This window comes from Mastigoproctus giganteus, chromosome 7, assembly GCF_048544385.1.
Source record: "Mastigoproctus giganteus isolate SK-2022 chromosome 7, ASM4854438v1, whole genome shotgun sequence".
Classification (NCBI taxonomy): Eukaryota; Metazoa; Arthropoda; class Arachnida; order Uropygi; family Thelyphonidae; genus Mastigoproctus; species Mastigoproctus giganteus.
Window position 1 is genome coordinate 152,898,951 of NC_143581.1, and position 13,347 is coordinate 152,912,297.

Sequence of the window (13,347 nt, forward strand, 5' to 3'; positions counted from 1 at the left end):
AAATACACAAGCCTCTCGTACAGAGCAGTTAACACCAGGTCGGGAAAAAAAGCAAGAAGTTTTCAGTGCTGCTTTGTGCCAATGCAGATGGAACTCGCAGGCTATATAGTCTGTTGTAACCACTACATACCCAAAGTCAATAGGTACCAGAAAGAAGTGTTGAAATTTTCAGATTACCAGATCAAAGCACTTCTAATCCTTGACAATGCCCACGCACCATTGAAAATATGTCCAGTTAGGATGGTAAAATAAAGTGCTGGGCTTTGCCACAAAACACAACTGTCTTAATATAGCCCATGGACCAAGGCATCAATTATGGCCTGCAAGAAGATCTACAAGTGCAAGTTCCTTGAATGGATTAAGATAATGACACGAGAGGAAGAAGAACGGTGGAAAATATCAAATCGTACAATATCAAGTCTGCTATCTTCAACTGGACCAATGCATGGCGGAACACTAAAAAGGAAACTTTAGTGAATGGCTTGAAAAACATCTTTAAAATTACAGATGGTGATATTGACTTTAAGGGATTAGAGCCAGAGATCTCTCTGACTGTGTTGAGGGCAGCTGGAGAGACTAAAACAACGCAAGGCAATATCCAAGATTGGCTTGAACTGGAAGGAGATCCTGGATTTCAGCTTCTGACAGAGGAAGAAATTGCTGCAGACGTTATTAAGGATTCTGCTATGGAAGAAGGATCAGATAATGAACTAGATGAACTACAAGAATCAACAATTAAGAAGAAACTTCTTAGCTCTGAAAGAGATGGCACTGATGCAGTAATCAATTATGTGGACCCCTTAACAAATCAAAAATTGCAGGGGCATTATGAACACCTAAGAAGTAAGGGGGATCCTAATTAAAGAACAGCAGCAGAGGTCTGTTCAGACACAAGTTGACAATTTCTTCAAACCTGCATTGTTACTTTCAAAAACAAGTACAACTTCTGAGTACTTCTCGATGGATATTGTATTTTTATAGTTTTTTAAATAAAGACTGTACAGTGATACTTATTTATTTTCATCAGCACTACCTATATCAATAAATTTTCCATTTATTTGTGTTCTAAGTTTTTTTGTCTTTTAGGGCTATCTTTTGCTTCACTATTCCAGATGACCTCTCCAGCCAATTAATCCAGATTAGCAGGGGTTTACTGTACTTGGATTTCAGAAAAGTTTTTGATACTGTTGCACGTAAAAGACTTCTGTTAAAATTGGAGCAGTGTGGCATTAAGGACATATTATTAAGGGAGAATAAAAAGTGGCTATCAATGGACAACCACTCCATCATCATGGTTTAAATCTTTAGTCCATCGTCATGGACTAAAGTTATTTGAGGAGTCGCCCAGGGTTTGGTGCTGAGCCCACTGCTATTTTCTGTATTTATTAACGATACTGATGAAAGTATATCAGGCTTAATGTCTAAGTTTGCAGATGATACAGAGGCTTGCAGGGTGGTTAATGACAGTAATCAAGGTATGTTACTGCAAGATCTAGAAAAATTAAGTGGATGGGCTGAGAAATGGCAATTGAAGTTTTTAACACTGACAGAAGAACGATATTGCACTTGGGTAGTAGTAATCCTAGATTAGTGAACCAACTGTGTGTTACTACACTCATTTTAGTGGAAAACAAAAAATGACCTGAGGGTAACTGTGCAGTCAGATATGAAGTTTTCTGAACAAGTGCAAACAGGTTGCCAGGACAGCTCATGAGTTCTGTCAATGATAGGTTATGTTTTATTGGTTCATTAGCAACTAAGGCTATAATGCGCTCTGTCAATGAAATACAAGAATTTTGCTAGTAGTTATAACAGGGTGATTATCGTATTATATAAGGCAATGGTCATGCCACATCTTGGTTATTACATACATGGCTTGAAGACATCATTTTAGGAAGGATATAGAGCTGCTAGAACTGGTGCTGAGAAGGGCAACAAGATTAGCAAGTGGAACAAAGGAGTGCTCTTACCAAGAAATGTTTCAGTACTACAGACTATAGCATCTGGAGACTAGGTGCGGTGAGGTGATCTGACTGAGGTGTTTTAAGGATCTGAATAGATTGGGCAAGCTCAATGCCAATAGGATTAAGATTTTTCTTCTTGCTTAGATTTGCACATGTGGGGGGGTATAAATTCAAATTAAGGAAGGATGGTTGCACAATAGATGGGAGGAAGGTGGTTGATTGCTGGAACAAACTTCCATATGTTTAGAAGTGAATAGTTTGAATAAATTCAAGGAAAAACCACACAAACTATTGGAGGGGATGGACAGGTGATGTGGGAAGGGTTGGTTTTCTTTTTTTTTTTTTTTTTTGACTGATGCGGTATAAGCTTGCTTTATAGCATCATATACCATTACTAATATTAATATACACGCAAAAAAGAGTAGCAGAAAGAATCTAACTTTGGGGAACATCAGCATTAGTGGAGAAGTAAGAAACTAGAGAGCCATCTCCCATCACCCTCAGCCAGCTGCCAGAGAGAAAATGGGACACCCAATTGCAAAAAACAGTCAGCAATTCATAAGATGGGAGCTCATTTAAAAAAGCTTCATTACAAATATGATCTTAGAAATGTCAAAAGAAACTCTTAAGTTTCACCAAACTTTTCCACCGAATTTGTTCATAGATGGGTAACATAAGCCAATATATTCCGTCAGTGTTGATCCAGTGGATCAACACTGATGGGATCCATACGGGTAATCATCGATCAGATGGAAGGCTTCAAGATAGTTTCAGAGTTGGCAGTTAATGGGTTTCTCCATTACTTTGGCAAGAGTAGGTAAGTGCTGCCAGATGTTAAAGGGATGTGAGAGATTTTTCATACTTTTTAGGAACAGGCTGGATATAAGTAAACTTCCAAGCAAAAGGAAAAACAACAGTGGAATAAGAAAGTGTAAAAAGGCAACAGTGAACAGGATCAAGCTCAGAAGAACACATTTTGAAAAGAAGTGGAGAAATACCATCAGGAACTGGGCCTCTTTTGGCACCATGATTGCTCAAAATTGTTCTGACATCGTTTTGACAGAAGAGAAAAGAAGGCATTCGGCGGAGTATACTGTAAACAATGGGACTGATTTATAACTGTTTTACAATTGTTGCAAGCTTTAGCATAAGCAGAAATTAAATGGGGAGATATGGATGCAAGCCAATAACAATATGCAACATTCTTATCTTGAACAGTCTCATCACATTTATTGGGAAACCAAGGTTTAGATATATGATAATATTTTAAGGTGGAGCGTGGAATATAGGATTTCATCCCTACAAGAATAAGTTCATTGACACAATCTGAACAAACATCTTGCATTCTTGTAATGCCAAACAACAATGCAAGGCTGAGAATGGCCATGATAGAAACATTCCATTGGAGAGGAGACCATCAACCAAGTTGTGATCTGAGGAACCTAGAGGACTATTCACCTCAACCGTGTACAATCAGTCCTTGTGTAACATGTGTTTACACTATACGAATTCGATCATACACGATTTATAAATAGGGGAATGATATCATATATAACACGAACCGAATTTGCTTATGCACAATTCGCCTTTGTGTTTACAAGAAATGTCAGTCGAATATGGAATCACCCAACTAAACGCAACACGATAGGAACGAAGAGAAGATTCTGAAAATGTATTTGTTTTTCATATCAGTGAAGGGGAAACATATTTCACCATAAGAATGTAAAATCCCACACAATTCCAGCTATCGTATTATCGCAAATGCAATTAGATAGAGTTTACTACCAGATTATAACAGATTCCACTAGCAGAAACGCAACTGGAAATTGTTTTTACTGTTTTATGGTAGTAACCCCCAGAAATGTGCTTTAGTAAAATGTGAGCTAGTGAGGTGTTAATAGTGTGTCTCTGCCTTTACGGTGTTGTTTATTCAGTTGCTACACTTGCGCAGCTTTGTTTATGTGTAACAAGCGTGCCTCCTCATTTTGTAATTGTGCTTTATTCCCTAAAAATGAGTAAAATTCTTAAAAGGTGTGAAGAGGAAGCATCCTGGTGAAGACACTACAGATTCAGAGAGAAAAAGAAAAGCAATATCAATAGATAGAGGCGAACTGGCTCAAAAATTCTTACCCGGGAAAATTTGTAGCAGCCTCATACTAGGGTTTATGGCCAAAATCACACTGGCCTCCATAGTCTGCTGGCCTGCAGCCCACCAGTAAGGCTTACGGCCAGCCCGCCTCTGTCGATAGAGGAAAAAAATATGAAATTGTGAAACGCTTTTGAGTGAAATGAATGAACATGTGAAATTGCATGTGCTACAGGCCTAAATGAGGCAATGCCGAGAAATAGAAATAATGCAGAGAAAATGAAAACAACTTCATAGCAGAAACAAATGCTAAAAATTCATTAGATCAAGACACAAAGAATTGGAAGAGATGGAACGGCTGTCATCTGTTTGGATAGAAAATCAAACAAAGAACAAGTTTGCTTACGATAGAAGCAAAAGCATTAGCAATATTTTATTACGTAATAGTCATAATAAAATACTGACATATTTTATTATGACTATTACTTAATAATCTTAATTATGACTATTACTTAATAAAATACTGACGTATTTTATTAAGATTATTTATTTGTGTTTGGTATGGCTGAGTTACAAATGTGTGTTCAATCTTGGGTGGTCGACACCTACCCCTATTTTTCCCATAGGGCCTGTTGTTTATATGCACGATTTCGCATTGCACGAGGGTTTCTAGGAACACAACTATCGTGCTATATGAAGACTGACTGTACTTTTATGGTTGTTCATTAGAAAAAGATCAAGAGTGTTGGGTGTATGGTTAGACCTGTCTGGTATCCTGGTAAGTAATTAACAATCTATGTGAGGTTATTAGTAATTCTAAAAACCTCAGCATTTCTACCAGCTGGGCCCATGTGACTAGAAAGCCGAAGTCAGCTGGAGTTGTGAATGTTAAAATCACCGAGGAAAATTACCTTACTGTTAGGAAAGGTGGACTGGAGAAAATAGAGGAAAATATCAATGAGTAAAAGCCCTTACTCACTGATGTCTTCCTTTCATTGCAAAGTGCACTGATATTGGTTTAAATGCTGTTAGTTTTGAGATTATAATGGTCTTAATAGCACTTCTTTCAATTTTTTTTTGGTCTGTAAAAAAGTCCCCCACACACACTTTGGGTACTGGTATAAGGCAGTAAGAGTTCTGATTCATAGGTTGTCAACTTTCTGCAATAATACAATTTCAGAGGTATAATAAAAAATCGTACTGCTTCTAGATTATAATTACGGACATCATTTGGTCCTAAAGCAGAATTAGTGAGGAGCAGATTAATTCATTTGTGAGTTTAGTTTTGTTAAGATGATAGTTAGACAGTGGCAAGTTAAGGGAGGCTGAAAATTGACAGAGAGCATTAGGTTATCATCTGAGTAATGTTTAATGATAAAGTTTGCCAATTCCTCCAAATCAAATTATTGGAGGGGGTGGGCAAACAGAATTTGTAAAAATCCATTGACCTTACATTGGCCTGTTATACCGTTAAGTGTGTTAGTTGTCTGAAGGCACCAGGGGTTCCCCCAGCCTGTTATATTGTAAGATTCCTTTTGACTGACAGCATAAAGCTGATACATGCTAGATAAAAGTTTCTCCCACTACTGTTTATATGTTTGCTTAACCTTAAGTGCAAAACTGAGCCCCAAGTTCCACATCTTGCCATAAATTGCAATCATCTCTGCAACTAGAATAATCCATCTGGTAAGTGTACTTTGGTGAGTACTTCCCAAGGGAAGGTAAAAAGAGAAAGGCAATTCAGTATTTATATATTTAGGGGATAAAAGCCGTTTGTTCCATACAGTTTTGGGTAATGTTGGAGAATTAACTGCAGGAGTAGAAGGCACTGAGAGGTAATTTGTTCTGATAGTTCATAATCTTTTCATTAAAATTTCATTGACTAAAACAGAATTTTCTAATATTCAGTTGACAAATATCCTTCCTTGATTCAAGGGCATCATGTCTTCTTGTTTGTGCCTCCTGCAAAATAAAAAAGATATTCACACCCAAGCCCGCAAAAATATTAAACAACAGGCTTGAAGTGGTAAAACCCATGTTTAGTTTCTAGAGCAAAGTTCCTGGCATCCCCCCCCCCATACTTCTCCTTCAACCCATGCACAGTACTAAGTACTATAGGTTTTGATACCTTTCATGTTTGGGGTTTTCATAAAAAAAAAAAAAAATCTCTCATGCAGATGAGACTTTGCAACCTGCAAAAACCAAACAATGCTTCTTTAACCAAAGCTTTGCATTGTCCATGGGCTTCCTATTACAAACATCTTCGGAATAGAGCTATTCAGAGTTGTATTAATTTTTTAAAAGTGGGAAAAAAGCATTTTGCTCGTAGTTCATTAGAATTTTGTTTGAACACACAATGACATTATGATAGCTTAAGTCTCATCACTGAGTTAGAGGGTGGCACATGTGTATCTGCTTACCAAAGGAAGGAACAATAATCCTTCAAATAGTCGCCTGAATGATGGAACTGTACCACTAATGTCACTCCACAAGAAGCACTGTTTACATTCATTAGGACAACTTATGTATAAATAACTCTGATAATGTCTGTTCTTAAAATTTAAGAGTTCTCATGGATATAAAAAGAAAATGATCAAAAATATATATAATTAAATTAAATTAAAATTCTTGCAACAGACTTGCAGATTGAATGAAGAACTTTTGTGAGCCACATTCAGCCTGCAGAGTAGGAGGTTTGGCACACCTTTGTAAGGTCTCAAAATCATATCCACTTTTAATATAGTAGCGATGCAAACTTTGCTACACCATAACTACCCGCAGAATGTGATTAATATATTAAACAAAAAAAAAAAAAACTTTTACCTGGATATCCATCACAGAGAACTTCAATTGGAGTAGCACGTTTTGTGTCACCAATTTTCTGGTAACGCTGTTTAAGAGTATCAGCTTTTAATCCTTGCCAAGGTAGACTACCTCTCAAAAAATACATAAACATATGGCCTAGAGCTTCTAAATCATCTCGCCTGCTCTGTTCTGAAAATATTTGCAATTTACAAATAGCAATATTAACTAAACAACTTGCATATAAATCAACACTAAAAATTTAACAACTGGAATATAAGTTTTGTTCATTAAGAAAAGAATTTTACTAAATAAAATTAACTCACTGGGTAAGATGGGATTTTCTGAAACCATAAGGAAACTGATAAACAGCATGACTTTGCAAAGCCCACATAACTGTGTTCAACAATTGTTTACACAAAGGTCATTCAAACAAAAACCAACATAAATGCATTTTACAAAAAAATCAACGAAAATCTTGTGTCAGATTATTGATCAAAATCTGATGGCAACACTGAGTGCCCACATGATACCATCTGCTAGCATTATTTGAAAATAGGCAATTTTTAAGATGGCAGCACCCTTGCAGTCATACATAAAGGAAGCAATATGATCTGTAACCTGATTTCTGAATGTAGAAGGAATAAAATCTGCTGAAATTTATTGTGGAATGTTGGCTCAGTATGGTGAAGCATGAATGAGTCAACAGTAAGTCTACAAGTGGATTTTAAGAACAGTACTGACACCAGAAGTCACAGCGACAGTGAAAGAACTTATATGAGGAAACTGCTTTACAACTACTGAAGAAACTGCTACAACATACAAGTTTAGCACTGTTCAATGCACACTATCATTATCAAAGAATTTCATTTTCAAGGAGTGTGCTTGATGGATTCCTTGCCGTTTAACTCCAGAATTGAAGGAATGACGACAATGTTTTCTGTGCTTCTTGGACAGTATTAGTGTGAAGGAGATGCTTTCTTAGACCACAGTGACTGGAGAAGACTAATGGGTGCACTATTTCACACTAGATAGTAAATGCCCAAGTTCAGAGTGGCACTATACAGGGTCACCTCAACCAAAAGAGAATATGTACTCAAGTATCAGCCAGGAAAGTGTCACTCACTGTGTTCTGGGATTATAAGGAAGTGATTCTGAAACATTATCTGGAAGAGAGCAGAAACAGTGATGAGTTACAAAGATTGTGATGTGCTTCTGAACCAATTAAAGCCAGCAATTCAAAAGAAATGACTTGGCTTGCTTTTCATGGGTGTATGCCTGCAGCATGATAAAACCCATCCTCACAGAACCAGTTATACAGTGCATCAGATACAGGAGATAAAGTCTGAGGTATTATCCAGTTTTCCATATATACCAGATAGTTCTATGTGATCATCACCTTTTTTTCTGGCCACTAAAAGATGCACTAAAATGAAGTCACTCCTAGGCAGATGAAGAGGTCAAGAGAGCAGTGCATGAATGGCTCCAACACCAACCATAAAACTTCTCTCAAGGAATACAGGCATTAGTGCAGAGTTGGAGGAAGTGTGCCAAACATAATGGGGACTACATTGAAGACTGAAAAACAGCTTTTTTTTTTTTTTTTTTTTAGCTTTTGCGGTTTTCATTTGAGTGACCTTTGTAACTGAGCTGCATCCCTTTGGGAGAATGTAGATGTAAAAATGGTTAATCATGCAGAACTGAAAATTGGAATGAACAATATATAGACCACATAGAAATGTGTGGATAGAGGTTTCCAAAAAGTGACACACAAAGAAAATTTGGTATTGCGCATAGTAAGGATATAAATCAGACAATACTAATGTTTCTATGAAAGGGTTATAGAGGCAGGCAACTACAGGGAATGCACGTAAAGTCAACTTAGTACAGCCAATATTCACTTAAAAGTATATCCAGTTAAACCTTTCACGAGTGAATTTTTTTGAGGGTTAGGAAGTTTTAAAAAATTGAAAAACTGTGTTCACATATGTGTTGGGAGAAGAACATTATTTTTTGTTCATAATAAACTGAAAAGGTCATAAGGGCAGGTGATCACAGGGTAGGTTCATAAAGTTCACACAGTACAGGCAATATTCACTTAAAGTATTTCCAGTTAGCTCTTTCATATAGTGAGTTTTTTTGGGGAATTTGGAAGTTTGAAAAGTAAAAAACTTTGTAAGTAAATGAGCTGAATGAAGGATATTGTGTTGTTCATAATAATTTTAAATGTAACACTAATTAAACCAAGTGAAACGTACATTACGTATATTAAGCAATCAAACAAAGGAAATACACGTAATGCTCAATTAATGTAGGCAGTACACCCTTGGAAAACTGTAGGTTAACCGAATATACACTAACCAACATTAATTTCTCATATAAAGACATGTAACTATAAAGTATTTAGGGGCAAAGGCCTCATGCTACAAGGTACAATGACTAACATGTAGGTTAGTGCAAATGCATCATTTTAACATAGCTATCTACCAAAGTAGTTGAAGTTTAAATTAAATTAAATTTAATTTAATTTAATTAATTAATGAAATTAATTAAATTGGCATCATTTTGGTTATATCTGATTATATTTTGGTGAAGTTATACTTCATAACTGGGTTGTCACTAACTATCGCAACACCAGGGTACCTGCCCACCCACCGAAGAGAAGCCAACAAGCTTTGAAACGGTGCTGTCTGGGTGGTGGTATCCGCCGAGAATAAATAACAAGTCTTCTACGCTGGTGAAGTGTTATTTATTTGAGGTAGTACAATACCACGGCAACTCGTTGTGAAGGCAGTCACAATATGAGATATAACCAAAACGATGCCAATTTAATTAATTAATTCAACTACTTTGGTAGATAGCTATGTTAAGTTAAAAGACCTGTAACTTACCAAAATACATTCCCACAGATTTGCCAATAATTTGATTTTTTAAAAATGAAAAATGAATAAATACAATTACTGTAAATACCCGAAAAACTAACCCTATTTTAAAAATTTGTTTAAAGAAAGCTGACATGTTACCCTCTTTTCATTATAAAGGATTTCATAGCAAAAAGTGACATCACAAAGACTTATGACAACATTACTGCTTCTTTCAACATTGGGGTTAGAACCCTTTGACGTCTATTGTCTTGTCCACCTTCACTATGATTTCTCTTAAACATTTGAGGTTCAAACTTTTTGGAGGGGTACTGGAGATTTTTACCATCACTTTCCTCTGTTTCTTCAATTTGAATTTTGCCTGCAACTCAATGAAATCATTGGTCACAAAGTCTCCACTATGAAACTCCAGCAATTCCTTCATGCCTCCAGTATCCACTTTCAGGTTAACACATTTGTCGCCACTTAAATATAAGAGACTCATTCAATGTGCCGTAATTTTCGGAATTTTGAAAAATTCACATTTTGACACCTCCAGCATTCCGAAAACTCGTACATAATGGTTGAAAAATAAAAGTTTGGAATTCATTGCTAAAAGCAAACACTCACTTTCGTGTTAAGCTTTAAATCAGAACAAATCTTAATTTTATAAAAAGTTTGTTCATGTACATTAACTAATATTTCTTACAGCCCTAAGGATATTATAACCCCAGCAAAACACAGTCTTATACTTGGGAAATAACAACCCAAAAATAACTTATACACTTGATGGGGTTGAATAAAAAAAACAGTAGAGGAAGGAAAAAAGTATCCGGGAATTATGACACAGGCAAATATGAAGTCTTCTGAGAAGTGTAAACAGGCGGTCAGGAAAGCCCACGGTGTCATACTGCCTCCGTAGCAAAGTGGTCAGGAGCGGGAATGCAGTAGCACACGCTCTTTGAGTAGACCGGGGTTCAAGCGCCTGACTGCTGAATACGGTCGATCTGGCAACCCGCACTGGACCAGCGTGGCAGATTATGGTCCATTTCCCTCAGCATGAATTGTTGAGGAAGCTTCCATCCTGCAGTGGGTTGATAATGGCTGCACTTTACTTTTTTATCCTGTAGAGATAGGGAAGTCATAATCCCACTGTAAAAAGCAATGGTAAGACCACATTTGGAATACTGTGTCCAGGTATGGAGACTTCAACTGAAAAAAGACTGAGCTTCTTAAAAGGGGTCCAAAGGTTGGCAACTCACATGGTGAGATTGGCTAAAGGACAACTGTACAAGGAAAGACTTCAATTATATGGGCTACAAAAGCTTGGCAACCAGGTACCTTAGCGAGCACTTGATTGAGATTTATAAGGCTCTGAGAAGGGTTAGTAAAATTAATGAAGGCAGAATTTTCACTGTTATAAAGAATTTCAAAATTAGGGGTCGTAAATTCAAATTACATGTAGGAAGTTTCCTTTTTAGCCAGTGTTGTTGAACTGGAACAGGTTGTCTTCACAGGAAGTTGGGGCTGACAGTTTCAAGAAATTTAAAGGTCAGTTTGACAGTTAGCTATGTGAGGAGGGAAGTGCATAATTCGTATTTTCTTATCTACTTTTTTTCTTTTCTTTTTTTTGGCTGGCCCAGCAAAAGCCTGTGGCTTTCTTGCACTGTATGGCTAATACTAATAATAACACCAACACAAGTGGAAAAAAAAAAAAAAACTGTGTTCCAAGTCTACAAACAAAAGCATTATTGCTAAGTATTCAATCAGTGTGCCAATACTGAGTAGTTATTAATTTAGTGTGCCTTTATGTTTATGGCACTCTTTGGTTGATCGCATAAGAATGACAGCATGTATGCATTATGACACAGTACTTGGGTGCAATTTGAACTCAAATAGGCATTGCAGCACATCACTCTCAGTACCATTTTATGCATGTATGCATAAAGGCAGCAAATTTGTTAAGGAGTTTTGCCATGTCTAAAATTTCTTTTGTGACATTTTGGAAATCTTCATAGTCATGGAAAAACTGCAGGCAAAGTGTTTTCCAACAACCCATCACAATGGATTTCTTGATACCTTTTTAGTTTGCAGTAATGTTTCTCACAGCCATGAAGATGTTATATTCCCATTCCAAAACTGAATGAGAGTGGTCATTTTTTTCCCATCTGTAGCAGCAGCAATAGCCTGAGCCACGGTTCTTCTCAAATAACACTATTTAAAGTTGAGAATGATCCCTTGATCCGTAGACTTTTCTCTTTCATACCTTCAGTTCCAGGGATGCCCTCATTTTGTTTTTTCTTTTTATTCATCTAAACCAGATGGCAAAAAGCACTTCTACAATTATTGCTCCACTGAAACAATGAAAAATGAGAATGAGTGACCAGAGCAGAAATGTACCAATACAAAATGTGAAACTAACCTTTGTTTTGCTTTTGGATTATTATAAGACACATAGTCTAATCTCATAAATAAATAAATTTTCTGTTCATATTCCAATGATCAGAGGGATGAATAATTACTGTACATAACTAGGGATGTACATATGCTTTCAGAAAAATGGTATCAGTGGAATGTACATATCACTAGATATATGTCAATCCGATCTACAGTAACCAAACATTAGGTGTACTTAATAACTGGTGATATGTCTGGATTCCATTTGAAATCATATCATCACCTAATCAGAAAAAAAACTGAAAATGATCACTAACTGTACAGGGCAGAAGACAGCACATCCAAGTCTTCTACCCCACACAGAATTTAACATGGAATCCAGAAATGTCACCAATTGTTAAGTAGTTCTATTGTGCGGGTGTTTAACTCACTTAATGCAATACTTTGTGCACAATACAATTCATTTTGTTTAATTAGTGTTATTCACATTTCAAATTAATTCAGTATGTATATAAATGCCTTTAAATATTAATTTTTTCCCGTTTTGACTTTATAAGGTTTGATTAAAAAGTTCGATAAATGTTGCAAAAATTATTTTATTCAATGATAAATGTTTACTCTGTTAATATCTCTTTCTGCAGCTATGTGCTTGTTCATTATGCCTGCCACTGATAAAAACATTTTTGGAAATCTCTTCTTTCTATGAATGCTATTAGGTTCTTGTTTGATTGTAATTCTTGAATTAACTCAAATCATTTTCCTTTCATGTCCCATTTTAATTCTGGAAAAAGCCAAAAATCATATGGTGCCAAATTAAGGAAATAAGGTGAGTGCAACAGAACAGAAATGTTTTTGTTAGTCCAAATTTTCCAGACGGTGAGTGATGTGTTACCACACAGGGCACTGTCGTGGTAACGAAGCCAACCATTTCATCATTTTTGAATAATTTATGGTGAATTGCACGTATCAACTGTTTTAAAACTTCTAGGTACTACATTAAAGTCATACCTCAGAGAATAAATTATAACATCCACCCCTTGTCAATAAATGTAATCAGCATAATCTTCACATTGTTTTCCATTGGGAGCATTGAACTTTTGTTGTTAGGTCACATCCGTACAGACACGGCTCACCACCTGTTATAATTTTTGTCAAAAATTTAGGATCCAATAGAGCTTGCTCAAATGACTCAGATGAAATGAGGACTTTATGTTGTTTTTGAATGATTTTGAGTGAT

At 36.3% G+C, this 13,347-nt stretch overlaps 1 protein-coding gene across 2 annotated transcripts in view; it reads right to left on the reverse strand.

Annotated features, from left to right (window-relative positions):
• The window catches only part of LOC150083266 (casein kinase I-like), a 261,891-nt gene that overhangs the window by 148,473 nt on the left and 100,071 nt on the right, over window positions 1–13,347 (reverse strand). For both annotated transcript variants that reach the window (XM_090377138.1, XM_090377136.1), the window contains exon 6: window positions 6,874–7,044. In XM_090377138.1, coding sequence (XP_090233264.1) covers window positions 6,874–7,044 — 171 coding nt within the window. The remainder of the gene's footprint in view (window positions 1–6,873; window positions 7,045–13,347) is intronic.